A 16,790-nucleotide genomic window follows, 5' to 3' on the forward strand; every position below is an offset into this window, starting at 1 on the left:
TATGTACCTGTCAGGCAGGAAAGAGATGGTCGTGTGAGGGAACCTTGGTTGTCGAGGGAGGTTGAATGTCTTGTAAGGAGGAAGAAGGAGGCTTACATAAGGTTGAGGAAACAAGGTTCAGACAGAGCATTGGAGGGATACAGGATAGCCAGAAGGGAGCTGAAGAAAGGGATTAGGAGAGCTAAGAGAGGGCATGAAAAATCTTTGGCGGATAGGATCAAGGATAACCCCAAGGCCTTTTATGCGTATGTGAGAAACATGAGAATGACGAGAACGAGGGTAGGTCCGATCAAGGACAGTAGTGGGAGACTGTATATTGAATCGGAAGAGATATGAGAGGTCTTGAATGGGTACTTTTCTTCAGTATTTACAAACGAGAGGGACCGTATTGTTGAAGAGGAGAGTGTGAGCTAGAGGAGATACTTGTTTGGAAGGAAGATGTGTTGGACATTTTGAACAACTTGAGGATAGACAAGTCCCCCGGGTCTGACGGGATATATCCTAGGATTATGTGGGAAGCAAGAGAGGAAATTGCAGTATCGTTGGCAATGATCTTTTCGTCTTCACTGTCAACGGGGGTGGTACCAGGGGACTGGAGAGTGGCGAATGTTGTGACCCTGTTCAAAAAAGGCAATAGGGATAACCCCGGGAATTACAGGCCAGTTAGTCTTACTTCGGTGGTAGGCAAAGTAATGGAAAGGGTACTGAGGGATAGGATTTATGAGTATCTGGAAAGACACTGCTTGATTAGGGACAGCCAGTACGGATTTGTGAAGGGTAGGTCTTGCCTTACAAGTCTTTGAGGAGGTGACCAAGCATGTGGATGAGGGTAGAGCAGTGGATGTAGTGTACATGGATTTTAGTAAGGCATTTGATAAGGTTCCCCATGGTAAGCTTATGCGGAAAATCAGGAGGCATGGGATAGAGGAAAATTTGGCCAGTTGGATAGAGAACTGGCTAACCGGTCGAAGTCAGAGAGTGGTGGTAGATGGTAAATATTCAGCCTGGAGCCCAATTACAAGTGGAGTTCCGCAGGGATCAGTTCTGGGTCCTCTGCTGTTTGTAATTTTTATTAATGATTTGGAAGAGGGAGTCGAAGGGTGGGTCAGTAAATTTGCAGATAATTCGAAGATGGGTGGAGTTGTGGATAGTGAGGAGGGCTGTTGTCGGCTGCAAAGGGACTTAGATATGATGCAGAGCTGGGCTGAGGAATGGCAGATGGAGTTCAACCCTGTCAAGTGTGAGGTTGTCCATTTTGGAAGGACAAATAAGAATGCAGAATACAGGGTTAACGGTAGGGTTCTTAGTAAGGTGGAGGAGCAGAGGGATCTTGGGGTCTATGTTCATAGATCTTTGAAAGTTGCCACTCAGGTGGATAGAGCTTATAAGAAGGCCTATGGTGTATTAGCGTTCATTAGCAGAGGGATTGAATTCAAGAGTCGTGAAGTGATGTTGCAGCTGTACAGGACCTTGGTTAGGCCACAATTGGAGTACTGTGTGCAGTTCTGGTCGCCTCACTTTAGGAAAGATGTGGAAGCTTTGGAGAGGGTGCAGAGAAGATTTACCAGGATGTTGCCTGGAATGGAGAATAGGTCGTACGAGGATAGGTTGAGAGTGCTAGGCCTTTTCTCATTGGAATGGCGAAAGATGAGGGGTGACTTGATAGAGGTTTATAAGATGATCAGAGGAATAGATAGAGTAGACAGTCAGAAACTTTTTCCCCGGGTACAACAGAGTGTTACAAGGGGACATAAATTTAAGGTGAAGGGTGGAAGGTATAGGTGGGATGTCAGGGGTAGGTTCTTTACCCAGAGAGTGGTGGGGGCATGGAATGAATCCAGTCAGAATCTTTGGCGACCTTTAAGCAGCAATTAGATAGGTACATGGATAGATGCTTAAGCTAGGACAAATGTTTGGCACAACATCTTGGGCCGAAGGGCCTGTTCTGTGCTGTATTGTTCTATGTTCTATGTTCTATATGGGTTCAATTCCTGACATGGCTGCCACTAGAAACTTAATTAGAATCTGGAACAGAAAGCTAATGGTGACCATGGACCTATCGCTTGTCATTTAAAGAAATAAATAAATCTGGTTCTCTTGTGTCCTTGAGGGAGAGAAATGAGCATTCTTAGGTGATCTGTCCTGATCCACAGTAATGTGGTTGACTCTGAATGCCCTGGCAAGCCATTCAGTCAGAAAGCAATTAGAATTGAGGAACAATTGCTGGCCTTAACAGAGGTTCCCATATTCCTTAAAGAAATATGTTCATAAATAAACGAGATGTATCTAACCCGAGTCCTGTCACACAACTCTAATCCCAACTGATATTTGAACGTGGAGTACTCTGAGCAGCGGGAACTGAGGTGTTAATTTTACAGCTTCACTTCAGAATCAGGAAGAAATTATCCAAATCTCTTTTAGTTCAAAAGGAGACAATTACATCCCAAGATACATCATCCCAAATTAGGTTAATCTGCAGCTAAAATAGCACAGGTCCCACACAGATATTCTACTGAAGATTCTAGGATAAGAAATTGCTTACTTGCCAATTAAAAAGAAACAAGAATAAACACGGGATTGAATGTGGGTTGATTTATGGGGAAATTGGATATTCCCATAAGGAAGTAAGGAACTGAAGCTATTCTGCTGGGATAAAAAGAAGAGGCATGGGGGAGTGTCATGTGTTGTATAAATAATGACGCTGAGCAACTCGATTCAAAGATCAGTTAGTGCCCTCTATATTCCAGTTTTAACCACTTGTCAGCCCGTCCTTTTAAATATAAAGCTCAAGGCATCCTCAAAGTCACTCCATTCTCACTAACCCAGAGAGCAGAGTCTTGGAATATAAATACTTCCTGACTTCTCCTGATTTGCATTGCTCCTATGCCTTCAGTTCTTGTATGTCTCCAAGAGAGTATCTAGCTGGACAAAGTTAATTCCCTTCATCATCCTGAAACACTCAACCATATCTCTGAACTCCTGCTCTGTCCAAAAAAAACACAGCTCCTGAGGTCCATCTCAACAGCTTTGAGCCCGATGCATGAGGTGATCCCCTGCCTGCTGGGAACACTGATGTATTGGGCAGTATGGTGGTTCAGTGGTCAGCACTACTGCCTCATAGATCTCGGGACCTGGGTTCGATTCCAGTCTTGGGTGGAGTTTGCACATTCTCCCCTGTCTGCATGGGTTTCCTTCCACAATCCAAAGATGTGCAGGTGAGGTGGATTGGCCATGCTAAGTTGTCCCGTAGTGTCCAGGAATGTGCAGGCTAGGTGGATTAGCCATGGGAAATGTAGGGTTACAGCAATGGGGTGGTTCTAAGGGGTGATGCTCTGCAGAGGTTAGAGTGAACTCAGTACGTCTGCTCCATGCTGTAGAGATTCTATGATTCTCCAGAGCAGATTCTCAGCATGCAAGGCCAGTGAAACACAGCCAGACTCTGCACAGCAAGCTCCCATTTCCCTGACCTACATTTCCCCTGACTAATGCACCTACCCTACACATGCTTTGACCAATTCACCTGAGCTGCACAATTTTGGATTGTGGGAGGAAACCCACGCAGACACAGGGAGAATGTGCAAATTCCACACAGACAGTTGGCCAAGGCTGGAATTGAACTCAGGTCCCTACTGCTGTGATGCAGCAATGCTAACCACTGAGCCACTGTGGTTGAGAAAGAAATGGCCATAACCCTGAGGTTAACTCTGGTCCTCTTCAAAATAATGCCCTGGTCTCCCTCCACGAGAAGACAGATGGATCCTCAGTTTAATATCTCAGTCAAAGGGCACTACACTGGACCTCTGGCCTTAACTGGTGTACTAAAGCTCTGGGGTAGGCCTCCTGAGCAAGAGGTGAGTCTATTACCCAGTGAATAATACCTGTTGCAGTGGAGACACTGTGAATGGAGGTGATCAAAATCATAACGTGGTCCACGAATCATGAAGCAATGTGCTCCTGACTGCCGCCCTGCAGGTGGGTCCAAGTGTTAACATACTCTCTATGGGATTTGCCACTTCCCACGTTAAGACTGGCCAGCCTCTTGTGACTGGGTTTATCCTGCTACCACTTTTTATTTACACAGCGAGCATGACACAGAATAAGCTTGACCAGATCCCAATCCCTGTTCAGCTTTAAATGGTAATAGAATCAGGGAATTGTTAGCATCCACCAGGACAGGCCGATAGGAACATGTCTTTGTTGTTCGTATTCAATCAAATCAGCCTGACTGTTTCTAGCAAACACTTAATCTATTCACAAAGGATGTCTTTGGCAGTGGCTGATAGTCAGAGACACAAATGTCAAGACAATCGCTTGCTTCCTGTAATTGTGACTATCAGCTGATCATCCTGCATTCTCCCACAGCCTTCTCATTCTGAGATTCGTGTTACATCACCTTGAAAGGTCGACTGTCAAATCTTTGATGGCACCTTCTCACTTTAATTCCAACTCTCTCATCATTATTCAACACTTTTTCCATAAAATTTTAGATCTCGGGTTTGTTGATTACATGACAGGTCCCCTTTGTTGCTGGCTTCTGATATGTTCTTATGGAGTTCTCTTAACACCAAGCTACCAATTGCGTACGATGGAAGCTCCATTTGGTCAAAGCTGTGAGATACATTGCCCCTCAGAAGCTTGGTATTTGTATTTGCAGAGAAATATTGCTGCACACCCTTATCCTCACACACTGCCACTGGACGTATCATGGCTGCTAGTCACATTGTCTCTGGCTCTTTAGCACACTCAGACTTCAATGTGATGTCACTGCAGCATATGGGTGTAAAAGGATTGATACCAAGGAGTGCCCTAAGCACCACCCAGTATGATGATGTTAGATGGGCAGAACAGCTTACGATCTCAAAGTAGTGAGACCTAATATTTGGTCCTGCTCAAAGTTTATGTAACAATGTCTATCACATTGATGTAGCCTGTATGTATTGCTACATACAAGAAGTAGTTTAAGAATATAGAACATAGAACAGTACAGGCCCTTCGGCCCTCAATGTTGTGCCGACATTTTATCCTACTCAAAGATCAAACTAACTGACATACCCTACATTTTATTACCATCCATGTGCCTATTCAAGTCACATAAATGTCCCTAATGTATTTGACTCTACTACAGTCATTCCACACACCCACCACTCTCTGTGTAAAGATCCTACATCAAACATCTCTCCTAAACCTTCCTCCAATCATCGTAAAACTATGCCCCCTTGTGATAGCCATTTCTGATTATTCACTCCATCTTTGCCTCTCATTGTCTTGCATACCTTTATTAAGTCACCTCTCATCCTTCTCCGCTTCAATGAGAAAAGCCCTAGCTCCCTCAACTCTTCTTCATAAGACATGCCCTCCAATCCAGGAAGCATTCCTGGTAAATCTCTTCTGCCCTGTCTCTAAAACTTCCACATCCTTCCTCCAATGAGATGACCACAAATGAACACAGTATTCCAAATGTGGTCTAACCAGGGCTCTGTTGAGCTGCAGCATAACCTCATGGCTCTTAAACTCAATCCCCCTGCTAATGAAAGCCTATACACCATACACCTTCTTAACATCCCTATCAACGTGGGTGGCAACTTTGATGAAATGTAAGAGGCTCTTGTAGTTTGACAGGAAGGGATTTCTGCAACCTGACCAGGCCGTGTCTTTACCAACACTTGTACAAGATGGTGCCAGTGCCCTTCATTGTGAGCTGCCATGCTTATAAGACAACAAGACTTTCTCCAAGTCAAATGCTTCTAGCAATTTAAATTTTAATTCTGATATATGTCAGCCAGACTCAATGAGCTCTGACCAAAACTGCCTTTGGCAACAACATTTTTCCAAGGCTCCTTTGAAAGCATCTTCCAAGCCAGTAACATCCCCCACCCAGAAGGGTAAGGTCAGAAGTCACACAACACCAGGTTATAGTCTAACAGGATTTTTTGAAATCACAAGCTTTGGGAGCGCTGCTCCTTCATCAGGTGGAATGAAGAGAAGAACGCATATCTGACAAAGGAGCAGTGCTCCGAAAACTTGTGATTTCAAATAAACCAGTTGGATTATAACCTGGTGTCGTGTGATTTCTGACCACCCCAGTCCACCACAAGCACCTCCACATCATGGCTAACCGAAGATTAAGCGCAGCAGATATATAGGAAAACCACTCCCCTGCAAGTTCCATTATAAGCCACTCACGATTCTGATGTGGAAATATATCACCGTTCCTTCAGTGTCACTGGGTCAGAATCCTAAACAGCGCTTGAAGTGCATCTACAGCATCACCTTAACATAACTGGAAAAGAGCAGTGAATTGCTGGCCTTGCCAATGACACTCACATTCCATGCAAGAATGGAAGCATTCCATTGTGAGTCAGAAGGAAAATATTGCAAAAACTGGAAATCTGAAACAAAACCAAAAAAATGCTGGAAATACTCATCAGGCCAGGCAGCAGCTGCAGAGAGAGAAACAGGTTTGGGTTAATGACTTTTCACCAGAACTGAAAAATTCACTGGTTTTCTCTCTCCACAAGCACTATCCAGGTGCCAATTCACCAAGCTCGAGTATACCCTCTATGTACCTCGCCATCTTGTTTTCCACCTTTGAGACACTATCATTTTGAGTAAGCTTTTTGTTATCTGATCTGAGTGCTTTGGAGCATCTGAATAACAAAAGTGCTGCACAATGAATCACAGGATTAATACAATGCAGGAGGAGACCATTGGGCCCATTGTATATGTATCAGCTCTCCAATTCCCTGAATGCCAATCTCTCGCTTTCTCCCATAACCTGGTACATTCTTTCATTTCAAATTACCATTTAATTCCCTTTCGAATGCCTCAATTGAACCTGCCTCCACCTCATTCAGACAGTGCACTGCAGATCCAACCAACTAGATTCCATGAAAAAGCGTTTCCTCCTGTGGTTTCTTTGGCCAATATTTTAAGTCTGCACCCTCTCACTCTCGATCCATTCAAGAGAGTGTGAGAACAACGGAGTCAATCCAGACACAATCAGGATTTTGAATTCCTCTAATGAGATTTCAACTGGACTACTACACAGAGCTGTGAAAACAGTCCCGTCCATCACACAAACGTAATCAACGACCCCTCCCACCCCAGTTATACCCTTCTCTATCCTCTTCCATTGGGCAGAAGATATAAAAGTCTGAATACAGGTACAAGCAGATGCAAGAACAGCCCCATTCACACTCTTATCAGCCTTTCGAATGGATGTCTTTAAAGGTTAATATTGATCTCTATCTGCACTTTTTCACAGCTGTAAAGTCATATCCTGCACTGTGTTCTGTTACCCTGATGCACTGGTATAGTAGGATCTGCCTGTAAAGTATGTAAAACCTTTCACTGTACCTCAGCACACGTGACAGCAATAAATCAAACCAAATCAAATTAAAGCCTCTCAGCCTTCTCTTTTCTGAGGACAGCAGTCCCAGGTTTTTCAGTACCAGTCTTTCCTAAAGTGAACAAAGAGACCTTGGAGTGCAGTTCCTTGAAAATGGAGTCGCAGGTAGATAGGGCAGTGAAGAAGGTGGTTAGTATGCCTTTCTTTATTGGTCAGAGCATTGAGTATAAGAGTTGGAAGGACATGTTGCAGCTGGACGGGACATTGGTTAGGCCCCTTTTGGAATATTGCATGCAATTCTGGTCTCCCTGTTATCAGAAGGATGTTGTGAAACTTGAAAGGGTACAGTTGCCAGTTTTGGAGGATTTGAGCTATCGGGAGAGGCTGAATAAGCTGGGGCTGTTTTCCCTGGAGCGCGGATGCTAAGGGATGACCTTATAGAGATTTATAAAATTATGAGGGGCACGGATAAGGTGAATAGACAAGGTCTTTTCCCTTGGGTGGGGGGAGTCCAGAACTAGAGGGCATAGATTTAGGGTGTGAGGGGATAAATTTAAAAGGGACCTAAGGGGTAACTTTTTCATGCAGAGGGTGGTACGTGTATGGATTGGGTTGCCAGAGAAAGTGGTGGAGGCTGGTACAATTACAGCATTTATTTGAACAAGAAGGGTTTAATTGGATTTGGGCCACGTGCTGGCAAATGGGACCAGACTAATTTAGGATATCTGGTTGGCATGGACGAGTTGGACTGAAAAGTCTCTTTCCGTGCTGTCCATCTCTATGACTCTAGGACTCTAAGTGTGCAAAACTGAAGAAAACATTTAAATACCAACAACATTGACCCCATGTTTTGATATCATAAGTCTTTTGATGTGAAAGGAAGGATTACTTTCTATGGCATTATCATATATTACATCTCCATCTTCAATGACCACTGCTCCTACTCCATTTAAAATCTTGTCATTTAACACTTTCCTTAATCATCTGCTGAATCATTTGCACTGGACTGAGATAGTGTTTGGAGATGAAACATTTTAAATTAAGAAGCTTTGGTGAAAGCCTGAGGGAACCTGGGGAAGAAACAAAGGTATTTATGCTCTTACGATCTCAGAGCAGCTTCCTGTAAGTGGGATGTGGAAAGAGAACCGGACTTGAGAAGGAAGAAGTAAAATGCAGGGCTTTGGGGGCAAGTTCAGAGTCGGGGTGGGGAGATGAAGATTGGACTATGTTTTCACAGAGCTAGTAGAACCATGGTGAGCCGAATGGACTCCTTTCACGATTCCAAGAAAATCGCCAAGGTTGCAAAGCAGGGATCACTTTAGAACTGTAGTAGTAACAGAGTACGTGGAGATACAGGTTTACAGGCTGAGACCTAACCTCAGTTGAAAAATGTGGTGCTGGAAAAGTACAGCCGGTCAGGCAGCATCCGAAGAGCAGGAGAATTGACGTTTCGGGCATCAGCCCTTCATCAAGAATGTGGGGTGGGGTAGGGGGCTGAGAATTGAACTCCCCTTCCCATTCCGTCAAGGATATGCAAGTCCTTGGCCTCTTCCATCACCAAATCCTAGCCACCCAACGCCTGGAGGAAGAACGCCTCATCTTCCGCCTTGGGACCCAGGATCAATGTCGGTTTCACCAGTTTCCTCATCTCCCCTCTCCAACCTCATCCCATTTCCAGCCCCCCAGCTCAGCACCGCACTCTTGAACTGTCCGAAATGTCCATCTTCCTTCCCATCTATCCGCTCCACCCTCCCCTCTGACCTATCACCATCACCCCGCCACCTGCATCTACCTATCACCTTCCCAGCTACCTTCCCCCCAGCCCCACACTCCCCCCTCCTATTTATCTCTCAGCCCCCTTCCCCACTAACCCCCAACTCTCATTCCTGATGAAGGGCTTATGCCCGAAACGTCGGTTCTCCTGCTCCTCGGATGCTGCCTGACCTGCTGTACTTTTCCAGCATCACACCTTTCAACTCTGATCTCCAGCATCTGCAGTCCTCAGCATCTCCTGAGAGCTAACCTCAGCACAGGGTGTGGAGGGAGGAGGAGGAAAGAAGACACAAGGTCAGACGACAACTGAAACCCTTTATCTGCTTGATGCTGACCGCTCAAACACCCTTCCCACATCTACCCTGCCAAATCCCCTCAGAATCTCAATAAGGTCACCTCTCATTCTGTTGAGCTGCAATGAGTACAGACCTAAACTCTCTGAAACATATAGATATGGGTGTTGTGATGTAGGAAGTGTGGTATTCTATTGGTGCAAGGGAAGATCCCACATTACACCATGAAAGCTTACAGCAGAAGGGTACCGATGTTTCAGGGACAGCACAGAATCAGAAGCCAAGATGAATAATGATGGCTTTAGACATCTCCATGTTCAGAGGATTTCATACAAGAATGCTTACCGTGACAATCAGCCCCCTTTCCTGGAAATACTTGACCAATGGGATGGTGTTTTGTTTGAAGGTGGTCAGTCGTCTCTGGATGGCTTTGGGATTGTCGTCAGGGCGACCCTGTTGTGCTGCCCGTTTTTCCAGCCGCTCTTTCAACTGGTGACTCGCACAGGCCAGGAACACGACTAAATCTGGGGTGCAGATCTGTTGAAGTTAGGTTTAAAAAGAGAGGGAGAGAGAAAAGGAGCTCGTTGAAGCCGAATGAAAGGCCTATTCAAAGAATCAGCAGAACCCAATCCCACAAGCCTGCCAATTCAATCTTCACTGATCTGTCCCATTATCCCATCAGCCAACAAGGAGCTTAACTCAATTCCAGAAGCCACAACTGTCCAATCACCAAGGAAGGAGAGAATTGTACATATTTCCCTTTTGTCGGGGAAGTGAAGGCATTTGGTATGTTTACCTTTATTGACCAGAGTATTGAGTACAGGAGTTGGGAGGTCATGTTGCGGCTGTACTGGACGTTGGTTAGGCCACTTTTGGAATATTGTGTGCAATTCTGGTCTCCTTCCTATCGGAAGGATGTTGTGAAACTTGAAAGGGTTCAGAAAAGATTTAGAAGGATGTTGCCAGGGCTGGAGGGTTTGAGCTACAGGGAGAGGCTGACTAGGATGGGGCTGTTTTCCTTGGAGCGTCAGAGGCGGAGAGGTGACCTTAGAGAGGTTTATAAGATCATGAGGGGCATGGATAGGGTAAATAGAGAAGGTATTTTAAATGGACGGGGGGATTCCGAAACTAAAGAGCATGGGTTTAAAGTGAGAGGGGAAAGATTTGAAGAGTATCTGAGGGGCAACTTTTTCACACAGAGGGTGGTGTGTATGGACTGAGCTGCCAGAGGAAGTGGTGGAGGCTGGTACAATTGCAACATTTAAAAGGCATCTGGATGGGTATATGAATAGGAAGGGTTTGGAGAGATAAGGGCCAAGTGCTAGCAAATGGGACCTGATTTCTTTAGGATATTATGGACGAGTTGGACTGATGGTTCTGTTTCCGTGCTGTACATCTCTATGACTATAACTCCAGATAAAAGCGAATGACTGTGGATACCGGAAATCTGAGGCAAATACAGAGAAAGTTGCAGAGAGAATAAGAGTTAACATTTTGAGTTTGGTATGACGGGAAATGTCAACTGTTTCTCTATCCACAGGCGCTGCCAGACCTGCTGAGTTTCTCCAGCAATTTCTGTATTTGTTCTGTCCAAAAGTGCCCCCTGCTTTAATTTTTAGAAGATTTTGATTCTTCGAATTGGAATTAGTGATTCATTTTTGGGTTGAATATTGTCACAAGTGAAAGAGTCTTGTGTCTGGGAATGAAAGCTGGGACCCCACATTGATGGTGGGCAACATCACTGGAAAAAGAGTTAATGTTTTGAATCAAATAGGACTCCTCTTCAGGGAAGATGTCATCTGAAGAAGAGTAATTGTCAATTCGAAATGCTATCTGTGTTTCTCACCCCACAGATGCTGCCAAACCTGCTGAGTTTCTCCAGTGTTCCCTGTTTTAGTTTCAGATTCCAACATCAAAAGGGTAACTAGGGAGAGATTAGGGCCCCTAATAGATCAGCAAGGCATCCTATACGTGGAACCACAGGAGTTGGAGGAAGATACTAAACAAGTATTTTGCATCAGTGGATACTGTGGAGAAAGACATGGAAGATACAGAATGTGGGGAAATAGGTGGTGACATCTTGAGAAATGTCTGTATTACAGAGGAGGTGGTGCTGGGTGTCTTGTAACACATAAAAGTGGATAAATCCCCAGTACTCTAGAACTCTGTGGGAAGCTAGGGAAGTGATTGCTGGGCCCTTTGCTGAGATATTTATATCATCGATAGTCACAGATGAGGTGCCAAAGGACTGGAGGTGGCAAAAATGTGCCACTATTTAAGAAAGGTGGTAAGGAAAAGCCAGGGAACTATAGACTGATGAGCCTGACATTGGTGGTGGGCAAGTTATTGGAGGGAATCCTGAGGGACAGGATTTACATGCATTTCAAAAGGTAAGGACTGATTAAGGACAGTCAACATGGTTTTGTGCGTGGGAAATCGTGTCTCACAAACTTGAGTTTTTGAAGAAGTAACAAAGAGGAGTGATGAGGGCAGAGCGGTAGATATGATCTATATGGACTTCATTAAGGCGTTTGACAAGGTTCCTCATAGTCGACTGGTTAGCAAGGTTAGTGGTGGAGGGTTGTTTTTCAGACTGGAGGCCTGTGACCAGTGGAGTGCCACAACGATCTGTGCTGGATCTACTACTTTTCATCATTTATATAAATGGTTTTGATGTGAACATTGGAGGTGTAGTGGACAGCAAAGAAGGTTACCTCAGAATACAATGGGATCTTGATCAGATGGGCAAATGGGCTGAGGAGTGGCAGATGGAGTTTAATTTAGATTAATGTGAGGAGTTGCATTTTGGAAAGGCAAATTAGAACAGGACTTATATACTTAATGGCAAGGTCCTGGGGAGTGTTGCTGAACAAAGAAACCTTGGACTGCAGGATTATAGTTCCTTGAAAGTAGAGTTGCAGGTAGATAGGATAGTGAAGAAGGCACTTGGTATGCTTTCCTTTATTGGACAAAGCATTGAGTATAGGAGTTGGGAGGTCATGTTCCAACTGTACAGGACATTGGTTAGGCCATGTTTGGAAAATTGTGTGCAATTCTGGTCTCCCTCCTATTGGAAGGATGCTGTAAAACTTGAAAAAGGTTCAGAAAATATTGACAAGGATGCTGCCAGAGTTGGAGGAGTTTGAGCTGTAGGGAGAGGTTAAATAGGCTGGGGCTGTTTTCCCTGGAGCATCGGAGACTAAGAGGTGACCTTAGAGGTTTATAAAATCATGAGGGGCATGGATAGGATAGGGGTGGGGGAGTCCAGAACTAGAGAGCATAGGTTTAGAGTGAGAGGTTAACAATTTAAAAAGGACCTAAGGGGCAACGTTTTCACACAGAGAACGGTGTGTGTATGGAATGAGCTGCCAGAGGAAGTGGTGGAGGCTGGTACAATTACAGCATTTAAAATGCATCTGGATGGAAATATGAATGGGTAGGGTTTAAAGGGATATGGGCCATGTGCTGGCAAATGGGATTAGATTAGGTTAGGATATCCAGTCGGCACGTGCGAGTTGGACCGAAGGGTCTGTTTCTGTGTTGCTACATTAGAAGGTGCGTGTTAATGACTGGGGGGAGGGAGTCTTTGAATCACTGCGAAGGTTGTTAAAAGCCCAGGATGGAATGAAGGGTTCCTCCTCCTAATACCAGGAGCATAGGAGCATCAAGGCAAGGCTTTAAGGGGTAGGCTTGGAGATAGTAATGACTGCAGATGCTGCAGGTCCAAGTTGATAAAATGTGAACCTGGAAAAGCACAGCTGGCTAGTCCTGTTAAAGGGTCCAGACCCAGAACGTTGACTTTCCTGCTCCTCTGTTGTTGTCTGACCTGCTGTGCCTTTCCAACTTCACATTTTATCGACTTTAAGGGGAGTGTCATTACCCCTGGAGTGTTAATCCAGAGACCCATACAACGTTCTAGGGACCTGGCTTTGAATCCTGCCACTGCAGATGGTGGAACGTGAATTCAACAGAAATCTGGAATCTACTGATGACCACGAACTGATTGTCAGAAAAACCCATCTCGTCCTTTAGGAAGAGAAATTGCCTCCTTACTTGGTCTGGCCGACATGTAACTCCAGACCCACAGCAATGTGGTTGACTCTTAACTGCCCTCTGGGTGATTAGGGATGGGTAATAAATGCTGGACTAGCCAGCAACACCCTCATCCTGTGAATAAATATTAAGAAAAGTGTCCTCTGCCAGCCATTTAACTAAATCAAGGCTGATCTTCTACCTCCATGTTATTTTCCTGTAAGCTCCATAATACCGAGAAATGTATCCATCTGTATTTCTCATGTTCTCACAATCCTTGGTGATAGCCCTGCCAAGGAGAAACACAGTAAAGAGCTCCATACCTGGTCCTCGAAGGACAACACTTGAGCAACATCCCTGGGGAATCCGTCAATGACAAACCCTTGGGCGTCTGGGAGCTGCATCAAACGGCGTTTGATCTCAGTGATGGTTGTTTCCTTCAGAAGGAGAGACACACACGAGAGGACAATTCAATCCAAATGTACTCAGGTTATCCTGAAGAATGTTAAAAGTGAGGGTTATAACAAGACTGATTTGTTCAGGTAGGGGAAGACAGTGTCTTTCACTGGTAATGTCACTAAGGTCCAAAAACCCCAGGCTAATCACACAACTACAGGAGGTTTTGAGGCACAGGTGGAGGCCATTTGGCCCATTGTATCTGCTACACAGTTTGTTTAATAATCCAGGGACATGGGTTCAAATCCCACCACAGCAGAATTAAATTTCATGAATAACATCTAGAACATAGAACAATACAGCACAGAACAGGCCCTTCGGCCCACGATGTTGTGCCGAACATTTGTCCTAGCTTAAGCACCCATCCATGTACCTATCCAATTGCCGCTTAAAGGTCACCAAAGATTCTGACTCTACCACTCCCACAGGCAGCGCATTCCATGCCCCCACCACTCTCTAGGTAAAGAACCCACCCCTGACATCTCCCCTATACATTCCACCCTTCACCTTAAATTTATGTCCCCTTGTAACACTCTGTTGTACCCGGGGAAAAAGTTTCTGATTGTCTACTCTATCTATTCCTCTGATCATCTTATACACCTCTATCAATTCACCCCTCATCCTTCGCCGTTCCAATGAGAAAAGGCCTAGCACTCTCAACCTATCCTCATACGACCTATTCTCCATTCCAGGCAACATCCTGGTAAATCTTCTCTGCACCCTCTCCAAAGCTTCCACATCTTTCCTGAAGTGAGGCGACCAGAACTGCACACAATACTCCAAATGTGGCCTAACCAAGGTCCTGTACAGCTGCAACATCACTTCACGACTCTTGAATTCAATCCCTCTGCTAATGAACGCTAATACACCATAGGCCTTCTTACAAGCTCTATCCACCTGAGTGGCAACTTTCAAAGACCTATGAACATAGACCCCAAGATCCCTCTGTTCCTCCACCACACTAAGAACCCTAAATATATCTGAAATATAAAGCTAGTCTCAGTGGTGGCGACCATGAGAACTATTATCCATTGTCATTAAAAAACCATCTGGTTTATCTGACAATGATTAGGGAAACAAATCAGCTGGTCTGGTCCACATGGGTCTCCAGACCCGTAACAACGTGGCTGACTCTTAACTGCTGTCGGAAATGACTGAACAAGCCGTCCTGTCCAGCAGTAATTTGGGATGGACAACAAATATTGGCCTTGCCAGTGCTGCCCACAACGTATGAAAGAATAAAGTGAACAGCTAATAGAACCTTGACCTGTGCAGTTTTCTATTATCTGCAATAGGAGAAAGTGAGGTCTGCAGATGCTGGAGATCAGAGCTGGAAATGTGTTGCTGGAAAAGCGCAGCGGGTCAGGCAGCATCCAGGGAACAGGAGAATCGACGTTTCGGGCATAAGCCCTTCTTCAGGAATCGTCGATTCTCCTGTTCCCTGGATGCTGCCTGACCCGCTGCGCTTTTCCAGCAACACATTTCCAGCTATTATCTGCAATAGCCAACCTGTGATTTTATACAAATTAAAACCGTTAAATGTCAAGCTTGCAATTTCATTGCCTTTATCAGCCTCCTATTTTAAACTAATTAACTTGGATTTACAAAACATTCAAGTACTCTTGACGCATAGTCACTGTTGTAAATACAACAGCACTGTGTACAGCAACTTTCCACAATGTGATCGTAACTACGTCATTTGTTTAAAGTTTAAACATCAGGCAGGATTATGTCACCTATATTTCTTCAAAACAGGAAAATGGAGCTCCAGCTTAAGAGATATGTACTGTCCCTTTCTTTTTCTGTGCATCTTTCTCTGTCTCCCTCTCTGTCTCTCGTTCTCTTTCATCACCTCTGTGCCTTTTCTCTCTCACCACCTCTGTGTTTGTCTCTCTCTCTATATATCTCTCTGCCTCTCTATCTCTCTCGGTGTCTCTATCTCTGTGCATCTCTCCCTGCATCTCTGTTTCTCTCTGCCTGTGTCTTGCTCTCTCTTTCTCTCACCACCCCTCTGTGTCTCTCTACTACTGTGTGTCTCTCTTTCTCTGTCTCTGTGTGTATCTCTGTGTGTGACTCTGCCTCTCTTTCTCTCTGTGTGTGTCTCTTTCCCTGTGTCTCTCTGAACAGAGGCTCAGAATACTGCGGCAAGAAAATCATCTCAAAGCCTGTCCATTGTCCACAAGGCACAAGTCGGGAGTGTGTTGGAATACTCCCTACTTGTCTGAGTGAGTGCAGCTCTAATACAGTGGCTCAGTGGTTAGCATTGCTGCCTCACAGTGCCAGGGGCCCGGTTCAATTCCAGCCTTGGGTGACTGTCTGTGTGGAGTTTGCACATTCTCCCTGTCTCCTCTGGATGCTCTGGTTTCCTCCCACAATCCAAAGATGTGCAAGCCAGGTGAATTGGCCATGCTAAATTGCCCATAGTGTCAGGTGCATTAGTTAGGGGTAAATATAGGGTAGGGGAATGGGTCTGGGTGGGTTAGTCTTTGGAGGGTTGGTGTGGACTTGTTGGGCTGAACAGCCTGCTTCTATACTGTAGGGAATCTAATCTAAACGCTGAAGAAGCTTGACACCATCGTGAACAAAGTGGTCTACTTGATGACAGCACGCTCACAAACAACTACTCCCTCCAGTGCCATTGTTCAGTAACAATAGAGTATACCACCTACAAGATGCACTATAGAAATTCACCAAAGCTACTTAGGCACCTATTCATGCAATTCAAACACCATCCTGACTTGGAAATATATCACCATTACCTCAGTGTTGCTGGGTAAATCTGCTGGAACTCCCTCCCTACCAGCATTGTGGGGATATCTACACCAAATGGACTGCAGCAATTCAAGATGGCAACTGGGAACTGACCCAAATGCTTTTGGTGAGACCAA

General features: G+C 44.9%; 1 protein-coding gene across 3 annotated transcripts in view; it reads right to left on the bottom strand.

Annotated features, from left to right (window-relative positions):
- The window catches only part of ak5 (adenylate kinase 5), an 87,727-nt gene that overhangs the window by 37,525 nt on the left and 33,412 nt on the right, over positions 1-16,790 (bottom strand). For all 3 annotated transcript variants that reach the window (XM_087990255.1, XM_043698685.2, XM_087990254.1), the window contains exons 5-6: positions 13,770-13,883; positions 9,760-9,951 (exon numbers count right to left, since the gene is read on the bottom strand). In XM_087990255.1, coding sequence (XP_087846381.1) covers positions 9,760-9,951; positions 13,770-13,883 — 306 coding nt within the window. The remainder of the gene's footprint in view (positions 1-9,759; positions 9,952-13,769; positions 13,884-16,790) is intronic.

Source organism: Chiloscyllium plagiosum, unplaced genomic scaffold, assembly GCF_037043375.1.
Source record: "Chiloscyllium plagiosum isolate Xiang-an unplaced genomic scaffold, Cpla_swu_hap1 HiC_scaffold_9, whole genome shotgun sequence".
In the NCBI taxonomy this organism is placed as follows: domain Eukaryota; kingdom Metazoa; phylum Chordata; class Chondrichthyes; order Orectolobiformes; family Hemiscylliidae; genus Chiloscyllium; species Chiloscyllium plagiosum.